This window comes from Melampsora larici-populina (assembly GCF_000204055.1).
Source record: "Melampsora larici-populina 98AG31 unplaced genomic scaffold MELLAscaffold_80, whole genome shotgun sequence".
NCBI classification, from domain to species: domain Eukaryota; kingdom Fungi; phylum Basidiomycota; class Pucciniomycetes; order Pucciniales; family Melampsoraceae; genus Melampsora; species Melampsora laricis-populina.
In genome coordinates, this window is record NW_006768844.1 from 145,090 (window position 1) to 160,187 (window position 15,098).

A 15,098-nucleotide genomic window follows, 5' to 3' on the forward strand; every position below is an offset into this window, starting at 1 on the left:
CAATTCATCCGCTTTAACTATTTATGGAAACCAATGCTAGTTATTTCAGAAAAAGTCATTTTTTTCTTTGAGCTATCTAGTGTTGTGATATCCTTTTGGATTTCCTATCTAGTCCTATACAATTCTTTTTGATGTTGTATCTAGTGCTGTAGTTTTAGATTTTGATGTTGCAACTTACTTCTTGTATCAAAGTTTAGTGCTGCTGTCCATGTCACTTTTCATAGTGCATATATGATTGAAAGTAATTAGAAGTCAACTTGCTGTGTTGTTTGAGTGCATACAGTCAACTCCCTCTAACTTGATATCCCTGTAAGTGCATAATTCTCTATGTGCATAGGATTTTTTGCCGCCAAAAAGGGGTTTTCAAGCCAAAATGAGGTCTATAAGTGCATATTCCTTTAAGTGCATGAAAAAACCACCCGCCAAACTGTATGTAATTAGAGGGAGTTGACTGTATATGTATCTTTGTCTACGAATCTTTGAATGCATCTTTTTCCAAACCAAAACTCTCTGATTGGAATTGATGTTATAATTTATTTCATCAAGTGAGCTTTTATCGGAACAGAGATTGGATTTCAAGATGTGAGAAGTGGTATAAGAAGCATGTTTATGAAGTGAGATTTTCAGATATTGGGTTGTGTTTGAATTTGAGTGCATATATTTTGAGTGACTCCTGAATGCTGAATGCTGATATTGAGTGAGAAGTTAAGATTGGTTTTCATAGACAAGAGTGAATAAGGTTTTGAGTTTGTGAAGAGTGATTGAGTTTTTCCCTGAATTCAAATGAATTGACTTTGTTTGTATTTTAATTTTAATTTTAATTTTAATTTTCTAGTTTGAGTGAATCATTACTTTTGCTGTTTACCATTTCACTTTTCTTTTATTCGCTTTTATCAATTTACTATTTATCCTAAAATGTTGAATCCATCAAACGACTCTTATTCCACTTCGTTCTTACGAAATAGTTCGGCTGATGCTTCTGAAAATGAACTCGAGTTTGATGATAAAGCTAGTAGTAACGATACTGAACCTGATGACCATTCACATTCACATCGATCGATTATTGATGAAGATGATGAGGAAGTTAAAATGGCTATCAATGCTCTTAGTGTGATGAAAACTGGTGGTCCTTCTCGTCCTACCTTTGACTTCTCTCCACCCACTACTCATCGTTCTACCGGATTCGATCATCATCATCATCATCATCATCACAAACTCAATTACTCTGGTGATGGTCCCACACCTTCTCATCACCACCATCATCAAGTTCACTCCAATCTTCGGTCTTCGAGTTACTCTGAATCTCCCATCGGTTTGCAAGAATCACAAGGACATCAATCTCATTCTTTTGTTGCACATCCTACCACATCAAGTACCCGAGATACGCCTATTGCTTTGTCATCCAACCCGTCTCGATCGACAGCTCCTCAATCTGGTCGACCCCTTAATCAAGCTCCCCCAGGTGGCTTCTACCTTGACGCTGAAGGAAAACCAGTTGATGCACATGGTCATCCAGTGGAAGTCATTCAAGTTGAAGACCCTGAAGGGGGCATTTTTCTTCAACGAGTCGGCCGTATGCCATTGGTCAGTGGTGTAGTGCGTGCATATGAGAGGGGAAAAGGCACCAGTCGGGTTGTAAAAGTTTGTGGATTCCATTCCTCTGATTCATGCACTCGCTGTAATCTTTCATCACTTCAGTGCATACGATTTTCAAAGACTGAGATCAGCTAGCTCATTTCTTCTTTCGCACAAAATTTGCCATTATCCTAATTATGGAATTTAACAGTATGGTGCAGATTTGGTCGAATCTTCGGTCACCTCTCTTTCTGGACGAGTAGCTTCAACAGTCGGTCCAGAGAGAATCGCTCAGATTGATCGTTATGCCGGTGCAGCACTTGATCGACTCGGTCAAATCGGTGGCATTCCGCCGCCTACAACCTCTTATCGAGGCATACAGCCCACCACATCTGACGCTCACTACCCTGATGATGGGAGAGATATGCCTTCGGTCCAATACGATGAGGATCGTTCGGGCGTCCGAAAGAGAAATCTGACTATCACTCCCTCTAATGTCAATTCAACGATTTATGGCGATGGAGACGTTCATATGACTCACAATGGACCTTCTTCACCCACGGATATCTCACACCACCGTAATCTTCATGAGCATCACCGTACACACGACGAATCCGATCTTGACACTCCCGCTGCGTCGCCTGGTGGTCGACTTGTTCAGGTTGCCAACACTGGCCGAAGCAGATGGCAAAATATGCTTGTTGAAGCCGGTATGACTGCTGGAGGGATTGGAGCAGCGGTTAGCGAAGAAAGTATGAAAAGCCTCAAGTACTGCTTACATTGGCTGCAGGTATGTTCTGCATCTGGCCATCCTATGACTCATACCTTGTACCTGATAATTTGAACAATTTCTGACCACACAATTTCTACAAAACCACCTCTGAATCTGTTACTTGGAGCTAGTATGCCTCAGCACATATGGACCATCAAATCACTGTTTTACGAGATTTTATAGCCTCACTCAATGTCTCTGGTAGCTCTTCCAATGCTCTGATCTCTCCTAGTGCGGTCCGAACATTGGCGAATATCAAGAAAGAGATTGTGGAAACGATCAGAAAAGTAGTAGATGTGGTATCCAAGTACGCAGGAGGAGCATTACCTGATCAAGCCAAGCAGTTTGTTCGGAAGACGATCCTTAGTCTTCCTATCAAATGGGCTTCCACAATACAAGCTGAAAATGGTCTTAATCCACGCAAAATGCTTGCTCATGCTGGTACGAGTCAATCAGGCTTAGACAGCGGTCAACACTTTCAGGTATATTTTGATTAGGCAGCTCTCCCTGATCATCTTGACACGCGTGCACACCGCTGATCCACTCATTCCTACCTTGAAAATGTGTCTTAAAGGCTGATAGAAACGTAGCATCGACTTCTCAGGGCTCTCACACAACACGTGGTACTACTGAGATAGCAGCAGACCGGATCCTCTCCTTTGCCGTAGAGGGTCTGGACATGCTCAAATCGGTTACTGGCACCTTTTCGGAAAGTGTGGACCGAGCAGATGCGTGGGTGTATTTTCTTGGATCATCATATCTCTATTACTTCATATTTCCTCTTTACTGATCTCACATCTCTTATTTCCGATACTACATCACATACATAGTTGGGTTGAGAGGCTGCGTATCATTGGCATCCAGCATCGTCAGCAACGCGCTTCAAATGTGAACGAAGACCAAGCCGATCATCATCAACCTAGTTCTGTGAATCATCCAAGGCCAATCTCACGGCCTCTGAGGGGCAGGGAAAAACAAAGCGTGATCAATGAACCCAACAGGCCACGCTCAGATTCAACGATGAGCGGGATGACAGATGACATGATTTCATCATCTTTGTCACGCGATCACGCTTTCCGTCGGTCTGGTGTAAGGAGTCGTGATTCATCAGCGTCGACTTGTGGTGCTACTAGCAGCAGTAGTCACGTGAGCGGTGGTGATCACTCGACTTGTTCGGTCAATACTTCCAATACTACCATCACAACAAACACGTCTGACTCTGCTCGGGAGCGTGCGTTCCCGGATCGAGGAGTGGTAAAGAGAAGAAAAGCTAATCGTGGCTTGCCAACCACATATGCAAGTAATCCAGTGGAATCATTGGACATTCAAACGATTCACCCTATCAGAGAGAACACAAATCAAAGTAGATCAACTGGAAACTCAAGTTTATCGTCTAGTCTTAATCAAAGTGAAATGAATGAAGGAATTGAAAGACCGACTTCAACTCTTAAACATCTTTTAAATGATGATAATACCGATGGACACGGGGAATGGAATGGATGGGGTGATAATCAACAACCGACTTGAAAGAAAAAATCCTCAAGAAAAACACCTTTTCACTACTACAGTACCAATATATACAAATACGAAAAAAAATGAATGAAGATCAAAAAGTAAGAAGAGAGGTATAGATTTTAATTATATATGTAGAAACCACCTATATACATACGCACATTTTTTTTATTCGATTCACCAGTCACACCTCTCTAACTCTTCATCTTTGACTCAACTTATGTCTGCTTGTGTACCTCTGGGAACGTTTTTCTATACATACATATCTTGACGAGATATCATTTAATAGGAATCGTCTACTTGCCTTGGCTTGGCTTTCTATTTCTCTTTTTCTCTCTCTATCTTCAATGTATATGTTTGTTTGTTTTTCCTTCTACATAAAGTATACAAACATGTTTTGCGCATTGCAATTGAGTGATTTCCTTCTTACTTTTTTATTTTTGTTTTTATTATAAATCGTGTTCAAGTAATTACAAAATAAGAAAAAAAACCAAAATCTAATTATCAATATATCATTATTATCATTATTATTGTCTTTAAAATATATATTATATTTATATTTTTTATATATCTTAAACTTTATATCAGTATCTTTAGTTTCTTTTTCTTTCTTAATCTCTTAAGCTTTGTATGTTTGTTTATATAAGTGTTTTTCTTTGTGAAAGATAGTGTATCACTTCATACAATATATTTTTAAAAAAACTCTTTCGCCAATTCATTTTCAGTGCCAGCCTACACAAAATCATGATCAATTTTCTTTTACATAATGATCAGGTTGGATTCCACGTTAAATTAAGTTTTTTTATTATAAAGAAAGAAGGTTGATTTTTTAATAGTGGTGTTTAGATACATAGATGACTTTATTGCAATATTGAATTCATATTGATTCTTTGACACTCACTTTTTCTATTACTTTTGAGATGATCTATGAAATTGAGATTTGAAAAAACATGAATACCAAGCAAATAAAAAAGTACAAAATAGTTAATAATACATCAAGAAAGATTAATTATTTAACACATATCAACAAAAATGCAATTTGAGTCATGAATTGATTGTTTTATTTTAAATTTCTAGCTTGTCTTAAAATCTCTCTACATTCATTCCCAATCTTTTTGATATTCTCAATACCTAATTCTTCAAAACTTTTTAAAATTATTTCCCATTCTCCCCATAATTGATCTGATTTAATTTTATTTCCTGTATTGATTAAAGATCTTAAAATGATTGGTAAACTTATTATTGGTAATAAGTATTCTGTTAACTCTTTTTCTTTTGTTGATGGGGTTTTTGGGGTTTGGGATTTGGGTTTGGTTGAAGAAGAAGAAGAAAATGAATTTGAAATCGTACTGATGGTTTCTGAAATTGATGAAAACTCAGTTTGTAATTCGTTTAATGTATTATCTAAAGTTTCAGCACTTGTTTTCATCTATATGTCCCCCAAAAAACACGACCGACCGCGCAAAAAAGTGTCATCAGTTTATAAATCAAGTGTTTTTTTAATGATTGACTTACTTTTCCAATCGTTACACTCGCATCTACTAATTCATGATGATGATTATATACTAATGATTGTCTTTCACCATCTAATTCTCTAATTTCAGAAACGATTTGATTAGCATTTGAAAGAATTAAATCTAGTCTCGAACCAGAAGAACCAGTAGAAGTAGTAGAACCAGAAGAATCTTGAATTAATCTTTCAAACCAAACTTGATGATTAAATAAAACTGAATCCATATCATGAGTTTCTTCTGGTGGATGATTTGATGATGTTGATGATAATCCATAATAATCTCTTAGTAAGTTTCGGTTTCGTTTTTTGGCTAGGGTTGGGTCTCCTGTGGTGCTGATCTTGTTGAATTGGTTCATTGGCTTTGGGTTCGGTCTTGAAGTGGTATTGAGTTCAGTTTGTTTTGATTGCATCTTTGGTGAGTGTGGTGCCAGTGGTGAAATGATGAATGTTGTGTGTTGGGAGATGAAAATGGTGTTGGGAATGTTGTTTGATTTAATGTTGACTTTGAAAATGTAGTTTGGTGTCATGTAATTTGTGTGTAACTTAACTTGGTGACGTATGTATGTGACTGTCTTCGATCGTGCCACCGTCACAGTCAATCTCTATCAAGTTCCCTTCACCAGACCATTCTGAACTGAAATCCCATTCGATCATCATCATCACCATGCCAGTCGGTCATCAATTCAATCCATACACCGTAAGTTTTAATAATCTATCTAATCATTCATCCCAACAATCTATATCTTTTCTGATTGGATTTGGGTATGGGTTTTAAAAGGATAACGGTGGGACGATCTTAGCGATCTCTTCCAAATCTTTTGCCGTCATCGCAGGTGATACTCGTCAATCAGAAGGATACTCAATCCAATCACGTTATGCTCCAAAAGTGACTCAACTCACAGATCAATGTTGTATTGCTGTCAATGGATTTGCAGCAGATGCTAAAGAATTAGTCAAACAAATCAAACAAAGACTTGTTGTAAGTCTTTCTTCTCTTTTCAGAAACACAATTTCATCATGTTTGATTTTCGTTTTTTGGTTTTCCTTTTTTTTTTGTAGTGGTATAATCATACCCATTCTTCAATGCCTTCACTTCAATCTATTGCTCGTCTTATTCAAACCATGCTCTATGGTCGTCGATTCTTTCCTTACTATGCATATGTGATCTTAGCTGGTATCGATCGGGATGGAACAGGTGCAGTTTATTCGTTTGATCCAGTAGGTAGTTATGAACGTGAGAGTTGTAGAGCTGCAGGTGCAGCTCAAAGTTTAGTACAACCTTTCTTAGACAATCAAGTAAGTGATTGATGTGTCTCCTTTCTTTTTTGTTTGACCTCATGAACTGATGATGTTTTTTTTGGACGGATGGTTAGGTGGGTGGGAAAAATATGATACGTGATCCGAATGGACCACCAGCACCTGTAGAACCGGTTTATGGAAAAGGTGAATCTTATACACCACCACGAGCTGATTTACCATTAGAAAGAGTTGAAGCTTTGGTGACAGATGCGTTTACGGGAGCGACTGAACGTCATATTGAAGTGGGAGATGGATTGGAAATCTTTGTGATTGAAGTGGGAAAAGGGGTGAGAGTGATTCAAAAACCATTGAAACGTGATTAGACCACCCAAAAAGAAAAAAATGATTTACAGATTATACAGATTAGGTTGAAAGTTGATGAAATGGTATATGGGTTTTTGAAATTCAATGGGGTTTGTTTCTTTTGTGGTTATGAAGTGATCAAAGTGATGAAGAAATGATACAGATGAATTGAGCTTTGAGAAGAAAGTTTAGGAGTGTAGTAACTATTTTTTTGTCATCTTTAGTCATGAGCTTATTAATAAGATCAGTGGTGTTTTTTTCAATACAACCAAAATATAATGATTAAGAGTTTGTTGGTCTTTGGGTTTGACTAACTTATGTAGACTAAAGAGTCATACAAACCCACCCGTTTTTTTGGATTGAGTGATGGTGAAGTTATTTTCGCTCTGACTTGTTACAACTTGACAAGCTTTTTAGTTCTTGAACCAAGGTCATGGGAAAAACAAAGAATTCAAGATGTTTTATGAGTGAACAAAGTCAACAGGCATCTTATACAATAAGATCACATTCAAAGTATGAATTCATTTATTACAAGATATCAAATTATTGATTTTCTTTTCAGATCTCAGGTTTACTTATCATCTTTATTGTAAAAGTAAAATTTAAATCTTTGGTATGTACTATGATCATGAAGGGTATCATAACTTGATTGTTTTCAAATGACAAAGAGTCAAAGAAGACTGCATATATCCACCTGTATCTACATCTCAGCGTGATCAAAATTAAACTCTAGCATTTTGTAGGTGTTCTGTTGGATCAATAACTACAGTGCGGATTTTCATCTTGACTGATGTAAACTAAGGATGGAAATGAAATTTGCAAGAAAGTTCAAGCCCCGAACGTGTTTCTGGTTGGATTTTTCATTATAGTCCTGTAGTCATCCTGTGGGGGTCTATCACAAATCCGGCCCAAGTAGTGCAAGGTCAGTAGTTTGAGTTGAGCGGTTGGTCATTGTGTATGCGTCATGATACAAATTTGTACGTGAAGCGTGAAAGAAAGGTGTCTTGAAGCCTGGATTGATGTTCCTGTCGAGCCGGCTAAACTCATCTTTTATCACGCTGAGGATTTCTATGAGCTATGTGAAAAGCATCAAGCTTCTACGAGCACTTTTCACGTCAGTTGTGGCCTGGAAAGGCTTGAAGGCGTCTCCTTTGGATTACTCAAGCTATGATCATCAAGATTAGTGGTCTCTTGGAACTTTCACGCGCGAATTTGTGCGCCTGAAAGCATAAGATTCCACATCAAACTGGGTCAACACGTCTAATCACAAGCTGATGCATCAGGAACAAGTAGTCGAAGCAAAAGGCAAGTTGGTGTCAAAGAACACGCATGGTTCCAATTCGTACGCAAGCAAATCGTATAAATATATATCGATTTCTCCCATTCGCGATAATTCCTCATCACAGCTATTGTTGACTACTCCCAGATTATCACATTTCCACACATCCAAATTCCTATAGATTTTTATCTTTCAGAGAAACTATTCAACTTAGCCTTAAAGCTTCTATCTCATCTTCACTTCATTGATCATCGCGCTTTTGTGTTTCTTTGAATCTCAATTGTCACAATCAACCATCAACATCTTAGGTTTTCTCCATTCTTAAATCCCGTAAGCGTATCTCATCAAAGATGTCTTACTATCCAAGCTCGTATTTGGCCTTTGGCCTCAACTTATTACGTGTCGTCAAGAGTGTCATCACTCGTACACAAGTAAGCCTCCACAACAAGCTTGATTCGTGTATCCTGACTGTTGCTATGAAGTCAATTGCGGTCAATGTGGTATGTTCTTTTTATCTCCATTGTGGAGAATCCATTCTGGTACTGACGTTTGTTTTGTTTTAGACTTCCTTTGTGACTGCTACTAGATATGAAGACAGAAGCTTGAGGTGTGAACCTCTGACTTTACCTTCATCTGAACCTCAGCCTTCTGCCACAGAGCAGCTATCAGTGGACTTTTCAGTCCCTTCCATTTCGTTCAAAGACAAAGTTCCGGTCTCGTCTTCAAATATCGAAGAAGAACCTTTGAAAATTATCAGTCCTCTTGCGAATGAATCTCATTCGCAATCAGCTGTATTACCTAATATCCTCGTCGCAGCCACACTCGAACCTCTTGCGACTCAGCCCAAACACGCAACCACAACCTTCAGCTCAACTTCTGCCCCCTCTCCATTTCTGGCTTTCTTAGAAGCTTCTCACCTTGAGGCGTCTAACAGGTTGCTTGTAGAAAAGTCAAAATCAAAACCTCTAGATTTAGGATGCGCTCAATTCAACTCTGCCTACTACCGAAGACATCTTCCTCCAGCCCTGCCTCAATTGTCTACCAGAAACACACCAAAGAAGCCTTTTTGCTGGAGAACCACGTTGGATGCAATCATGAAGGAGTCAGGCGAAGAATGTGACGAAATCTTGGATGAGCTCGTCGAAGAAAGTGGCACCAGATCAAATCAAGACATCTCTGGATCTTCCCACTCACGCTCTTCAAGTATTTCTTCGGATACAACTTGTATCGAAACACCCGTGCTGGTCAACATCTCAGCTGCTAGTGAACTCGAACTTGAAGAAGCTTCAATTCTCACGAATCCTTCCAACACTACCACTCTTCAAGATCCTCTTTTTGCCTCCCTTGGTAGTCCAGAAAAACCATTATCATCTTTCAAACCGTCTTCGTTTCTAGATTTTATTGAATCATCCAATCAGAAGATGATCAAAAGGACGCAAAAAGAAAAATCTAAAAACTTGAAACCGGATGTGGGATGTTCAGAATTTAATTCAGCTTATTACAGAAGACATCTTCCTTCAAGTCTTCCGCCATTAAAATCTAACAAAACCTTTTGCTGGAAATCTAAATTGGATCAAATGATGAAAGAAGAAGAGTATGAGGATATATCAGTTGAGATAGTTAATCAAACTACCACCAAACCTCCAGTGATCTTTCTTCCTTCTATCAACACCTCCTCTTCACATCTCCGTTCTTCAAGTTGTTCTTCTGATATCACAGTGGTTGAGACACCTACTTTGATATATTTTCCAAAAGAACCTATTCTAATACCATCCCTTGTAGAACTTCCGTTTTGTTTAGTCTGATAATGTCCTTCACCATTGTCTAGTTGTGGTTTCTCTTTCATCTCAGACCATCACATTGATATCTTTTAATTATATAAAATTTGTAAATAGCTTCTTTATCTCTTCTTTAAAAAAATGCAACACATCATGTGTTACTTGATTTTTTTTTGCTTTGTGACACACCCACTGAAAGCTTGATGACAGGTTCTAATCTGGTCAAGAACTTTTTCACAGATTGTAAGACCCCTATGTAACAAGCCTGAATTTTTCTTAGCTTGTGATCTAACACTCCTGTATCTATTACTTCTGTTCCTCAACCATCATGAGATCTGAGTCAAAGTGTATCAAACTGGGTTCTCCTCAGGTAAAATGAATTGCACGGGACCATCCCATCAATTTTTGTATTTGGTTTTCACCGAATCATAGAGCTAGGTCATGTTTTGTCACCACATTGAGATATAGACTGATTTGAAAGTAACAAACGCATAAATATCATTATGTTTAACATATGTGTTATATATATATGACATCACAAAGGAAAACTCATGTATGAACATACTTATTATAACTATATACTACTCAATGCATGTGTTTGATGATTTTTCGTTGAAGGGTAATAGTCTCATCCATGTTCATGAACTGGTGAATAAAAGTGTGTGCGCTTTGTTTCTTGAGGGAAAAAGAAATCCTTGTTCAAGAAATTATGGTTTTAAGATGTATTGTTCCGTCTACCAGAAGACATTGATAGCTTTCAAGGCTCTAGCTTCCACAAAGCTCAAATCATCATGATTGAAGAAGCTGTTTGATTCTTCCTCTCATCTCCACTGTCTGGAACTTTAGTTTTCAAATGCTTGATGCCCATTCCACATCCTCTGAATGCACATAAGTCCTATATTCAAGGCCGCTGCGGCAAAGGATGACATACATACATCTCATCATCTTTTTCATGTTTCGAGAGACCAACTGCTTCCGATACGGGATCATCCGGATCGGATTGTACTGAAGCAGAGTCCACAGATAATCTACCAGCCTATTTTTTCTGATCAAATATAGATATATATAACATAATGAAAATTCTATAAGACAACAATAATTAATAACAATAAGTTTGAATGTATATATTTTTTGAAAAAAACTTATATATTTTTACTACCTAAAACTAAATTTCTTTTTATCACAAAAGAAAAAAAAAGAAAAAGAAAATTTGGATCTTAGTAAATCAATCAAAATAATAATGAGATAAACAAACATCAAGAGATTTGTTCATAAAAAATATAAGAAATATCACGATTTCTATCTATCTACAAAAACCAAAACCAAAACCAAAAAACTTTTACTATCTTTTCAAATCTTGATAATAATCATCAAAAAACATGATAACCACTTTGATTTTATATTCTTAAAAAACTGGGTGAGGAGGAGGCAGCAGCAGGAATGGGGAATATACAAACTGACCAAAATACAACAAAAAAACAAAAACAAAAACACCAATTCTTTTGCTCTCCCCATACTTTTCTTTTTTATAACAACAACAAAGTCAACCACTGTTTTTTTCTTTACTTTTTTCTTTAAGCAATTAAAGCCATTTCACGTTTACGATAAGGAGCATAGATATCTTTATATTGATCCCAAATACTATTCCAAACCAAACGAATTGAAAAAAAAGAAAAAATTACAATGAGCCATCAGATTATAAAGTTGAAAGAGAGATTTGGATCTACTGACTTGGTAAGTTCATTAATATATTTCTCTTGTACTACTTGGATCTCTTCTAGTGTTGGTTTCGGATTCAATTCTACTCTGATTGGTTTCCCAACTTTTTTTTACAAACCACATTCAAGAAGAATCAAAAAGAGAAGAAAGTCAATAATTTCGTCTTTGATTGACTTGTGTACATATATGGACAAAATAGTTGACGTACCAACAGAAACGATAGGATGTCGATAAGGAAGTAATCCTAGAGAGTCTATGAGGTTTTAGGACAGAAAGAGAAAGAGTATTTTGTCAACAAAGAGAAATGATCTTATGATCTGAATTCCTTTTCAAGGCTTACAATTGAATACACCACGACCATGAAAAACAGCTATGATTCAAGAAGCGATTTGATGAGCGGCCATAGATGGCTGTTGATAAAAAAACCAGCACTGAAAATCCTCACGTAGCGTGAATCCAAAGACAGCTTGAAATTTCTTTTGGATAGCATAGAGTGCTGTTCCTTCAGCATTAGATAGTTGAGCATACACCTAAGAAGATCGACCATTAATCGAGATGGTATCAAAGGATCAGTGAACGGATCAATCATGAGATCATCGTGAACGTTTATGCGAATCGAAACAAGGAAACTCAACATCATTCTCTCCAAAAGAGAAGACAGGAACAAGGTCGGCACTAGAGATTCAAACCAAACCGTATATCAGAAACCAATTGACAAGAAAAAGAGCAAAAGGATTCAAAACGAAAAGAAAAAGTTACCCTTCTCTCATTGCCAATTTAATAAACCCAAGTCTACGTTTTAAAGTAAGATCAGCCGTACCAGGATGAGCAGATAAACTTTCAGCAGCCCCCCCAACAACAATCACCAAACAATTACCTTCACCTTTATTATTTTTGTAATCTAATGATAAATCGTTTTTAGATTTAAGTGTAGAAATACATGATTTAATTGAAACTGAACAGATTCCTAAGGATAGGATTAGGTCACGATAAAATGGGATTTGGAAATTCGTTTTGAGAGTTAATAGATGTGGGTTTAGGTTTGGGAAAAGTTTGGAGAAACCGGTGGCTAGAGGTTTGGGAATTGGTTTAGGAGTAGTCAAGTTAGCTTTTTTTGGGTTGGTTGGTTGAGTGTGAGGTTGACTGACCATCTGTTGCGAAATTTGCGATTGCACCCCTTGAGATGATTGAGAGATGATCATCGATCGAGATGGAAGATTACAAAGTTGGATCTCAGTCAGCTTTGAAAGTATCATCAAGTTGATCAATTCAGATTGACAAACATTCCAATGATTCCATGTGGATGATAACCTAGAAAAAAAGATAAAATCAAAAGATAAGTCTCATGATCACTATGGTTCGAAAGAGAAGAAAAAAAAAGAAAATACCAAAAACATATTTTCGATCACTTGGTAAATCAGCAGTCTATCGAGTAACAAAATAAAATCAGTCTTTTTTCAACCATTCTTTCTAAAGACATTTTCTATAGTTCTTAAGTTCACATACCTTTATTAAACTAATTGGAAAATAAGAAGCAAAGAATTTCCAAAACTTCCATTCTCTAACCGATTGAATCTTTCTACCACCTTTTTCTGGTGCTTGATCAATTAAAAGCATCCAAATGACATAAGGAATCAAAATTGGCCAAAAGATTGGCATTGACCTATTATACCGAAAAAGAAGGAGAATTAAAACCGAGTTTATGTGATTTGAATATATAGGATATCTGTATCAGTTGTAAAATTGAAATCTTACATTAAAAGAAAGAAGAATCCAATACAAATCGAAAGTTGAGTAGTCCAAAAAAAGACAGCTAAAGTTTCAAGTCTACGTTGTGGTGGTACTCGAATAGGTGCCCATCTAGATAAGATAAGATATAAATTGAGATCAGTTGAATTTTCTTTTTGAATTTGATGATGATGAAGTGACTCAACTTGAATTTCTTTTGAGTGTCTGTTGTTGGTGAACTTGGATCTGCTTGTGCTGGAGATTTAGTTGGAGTTGAAGGTATTGAAGTTGGCATTGTTTGAGTTGGGTTGATTGGTTTGATTGGTTTGATGAAAGTTGATGATGAGAATGAGATTGGTTGAATGGTCAAGTGTTGATGATGTAACAATCAACTGTTTACATGTTACACTATGTGATACACACTCAACCCCAATCAAATCAAATCAAATCAATCAAATTCAAACTTAACCTGCTGGGACTCGGGAGGAAGTGGAGGACCTTGGAGGACTTCTTTCAAGATTCGAGAATTGGCCGCGGGAAGTGTCAAGAAGTGGCATCCAGAAATTTCTCGCTGTTTCTCGAGCCTGTGGAGGACTCCTGAATCTACATGGACCCCTCGCGCGCACGTTCATGGTATGCGGCTCCTTTGAGTCCTCTTGAGACCTGCTGCTGGACTGAGACCCCCGGCATGATCAGGTGGTATTGATGAGGATCAGCACTTGATGGGGCTCTCAATGTTACAAGTAGCACTCCAGAGGTGCCACTCCAAAAACTTCTGGAGCAACTTTTGGATGTCACTTCTGAGCACTTCTGGAGTCCACTTCTTGAATCTTTAATCACAGCCAACAAATTTACTTCAGATTTTCCAATCTGAGGTAGCATGAAACTCAAATCCTGGGACAGAATCTTTCCAAAGTATTTTTTTGGCGCAAAATACCTTGGATCAGAACCTTGGACAAGATCTGTCCAAGGATTTGCATCCAATGATGGCTGTTGGTGGTCAGTACCCTTAATCATACTTTGTCATACTAGTCTGCACCACCCATCAACCATCTATCTTAGCTGCCTATGGGCATTTGATACGTGAGCTTGAAGCATGAGTGGCCCACTAATAGACCTTGCATTCCATTCAACCTTGTGAAAACTTAGATCAAGACACAGTCTTGGCAAAGAAATACACCCCACAATCCAGTTCTCACTGGCACCACCCAGGCAGAGCTCAACCTGGAATCAGAGCCCCAAACCAAAGATGCACTACATGTAAAGAGGTGACACTGTGGGTGTGGGGTTGAGAATGCTTGATCTCACAATTCCAAAACCACTGCCAGAATCCAAAAAAGGTGAGTTTTGGCAGAGGGGATAGGTTTTGGAGCTCCAATTTGATTTCCTTATTTTCAGGGATAAGCACTATACTGTCTCTCTCTCTCAAGCTCTGAGTTTGTTCCTCACCATTGGGAACATGAAAAACTCAGAGTAAGCCTGACACATAATCTACTATTTCTTGTTTACTTTGACTCTTACTCACTTCACTTCACTAGTCCCTTTCTTTTTGCTTATCTTGCACTATTGCAGGCAAGGGCATTGAAGTTTTTCCACCAAGGCTTTTCATTATCACTCATT

At 37.6% G+C, this 15,098-nt stretch overlaps 5 protein-coding genes across 5 annotated transcripts; 3 read left to right on the plus strand and 2 right to left on the minus strand.

The window, feature by feature from the left end:
- Nucleotides 1-915: 915 nt before the first annotated feature.
- Nucleotides 916-3,874, plus strand: MELLADRAFT_95407 (uncharacterized protein; the record flags this gene model as incomplete). Its single annotated transcript, XM_007417876.1, has 5 exons — nucleotides 916-1,641; nucleotides 1,787-2,365; nucleotides 2,479-2,829; nucleotides 2,922-3,079; nucleotides 3,178-3,874. The coding sequence occupies 5 exons, from the start codon at nucleotides 916-918 to the stop codon at nucleotides 3,872-3,874; spliced, it is 2,511 nt and encodes an 836-aa protein (XP_007417938.1).
- A 902-nt stretch (nucleotides 3,875-4,776) lies between these two features.
- MELLADRAFT_76017 (uncharacterized protein) lies at nucleotides 4,777-5,787 on the minus strand (the record flags this gene model as incomplete). The annotated part of the gene is made up of 2 exons (XM_007417870.1): nucleotides 4,777-5,288; nucleotides 5,375-5,787. The coding sequence occupies 2 exons, from the start codon at nucleotides 5,780-5,782 to the stop codon at nucleotides 4,920-4,922; spliced, it is 777 nt and encodes a 258-aa protein (XP_007417932.1).
- A 195-nt stretch (nucleotides 5,788-5,982) lies between these two features.
- Nucleotides 5,983-7,172, plus strand: MELLADRAFT_73512 (uncharacterized protein; the record flags this gene model as incomplete). Its single annotated transcript, XM_007417864.1, has 4 exons — nucleotides 5,983-6,069; nucleotides 6,151-6,351; nucleotides 6,432-6,668; nucleotides 6,746-7,172. 4 exons carry the CDS (start codon nucleotides 6,037-6,039, stop codon nucleotides 6,992-6,994), a joined length of 720 nt encoding a protein of 239 aa, XP_007417926.1.
- A 1,431-nt stretch (nucleotides 7,173-8,603) lies between these two features.
- MELLADRAFT_113238 (uncharacterized protein) lies at nucleotides 8,604-10,058 on the plus strand (the record flags this gene model as incomplete). Its single annotated transcript, XM_007417892.1, has 2 exons — nucleotides 8,604-8,753; nucleotides 8,817-10,058. The coding sequence occupies 2 exons, from the start codon at nucleotides 8,604-8,606 to the stop codon at nucleotides 10,056-10,058; spliced, it is 1,392 nt and encodes a 463-aa protein (XP_007417954.1).
- A 1,106-nt stretch (nucleotides 10,059-11,164) lies between these two features.
- Nucleotides 11,165-13,839, minus strand: MELLADRAFT_45914 (uncharacterized protein; the record flags this gene model as incomplete). Its single annotated transcript, XM_007417843.1, has 13 exons — nucleotides 11,165-11,672; nucleotides 11,763-11,853; nucleotides 11,959-12,003; nucleotides 12,091-12,120; nucleotides 12,196-12,280; nucleotides 12,386-12,425; nucleotides 12,510-12,819; nucleotides 12,899-12,927; nucleotides 13,034-13,061; nucleotides 13,139-13,175; nucleotides 13,257-13,413; nucleotides 13,506-13,610; nucleotides 13,685-13,839. 13 exons carry the CDS (start codon nucleotides 13,771-13,773, stop codon nucleotides 11,606-11,608), a joined length of 1,113 nt encoding a protein of 370 aa, XP_007417905.1.
- Nucleotides 13,840-15,098: the final 1,259 nt, after the last annotated feature.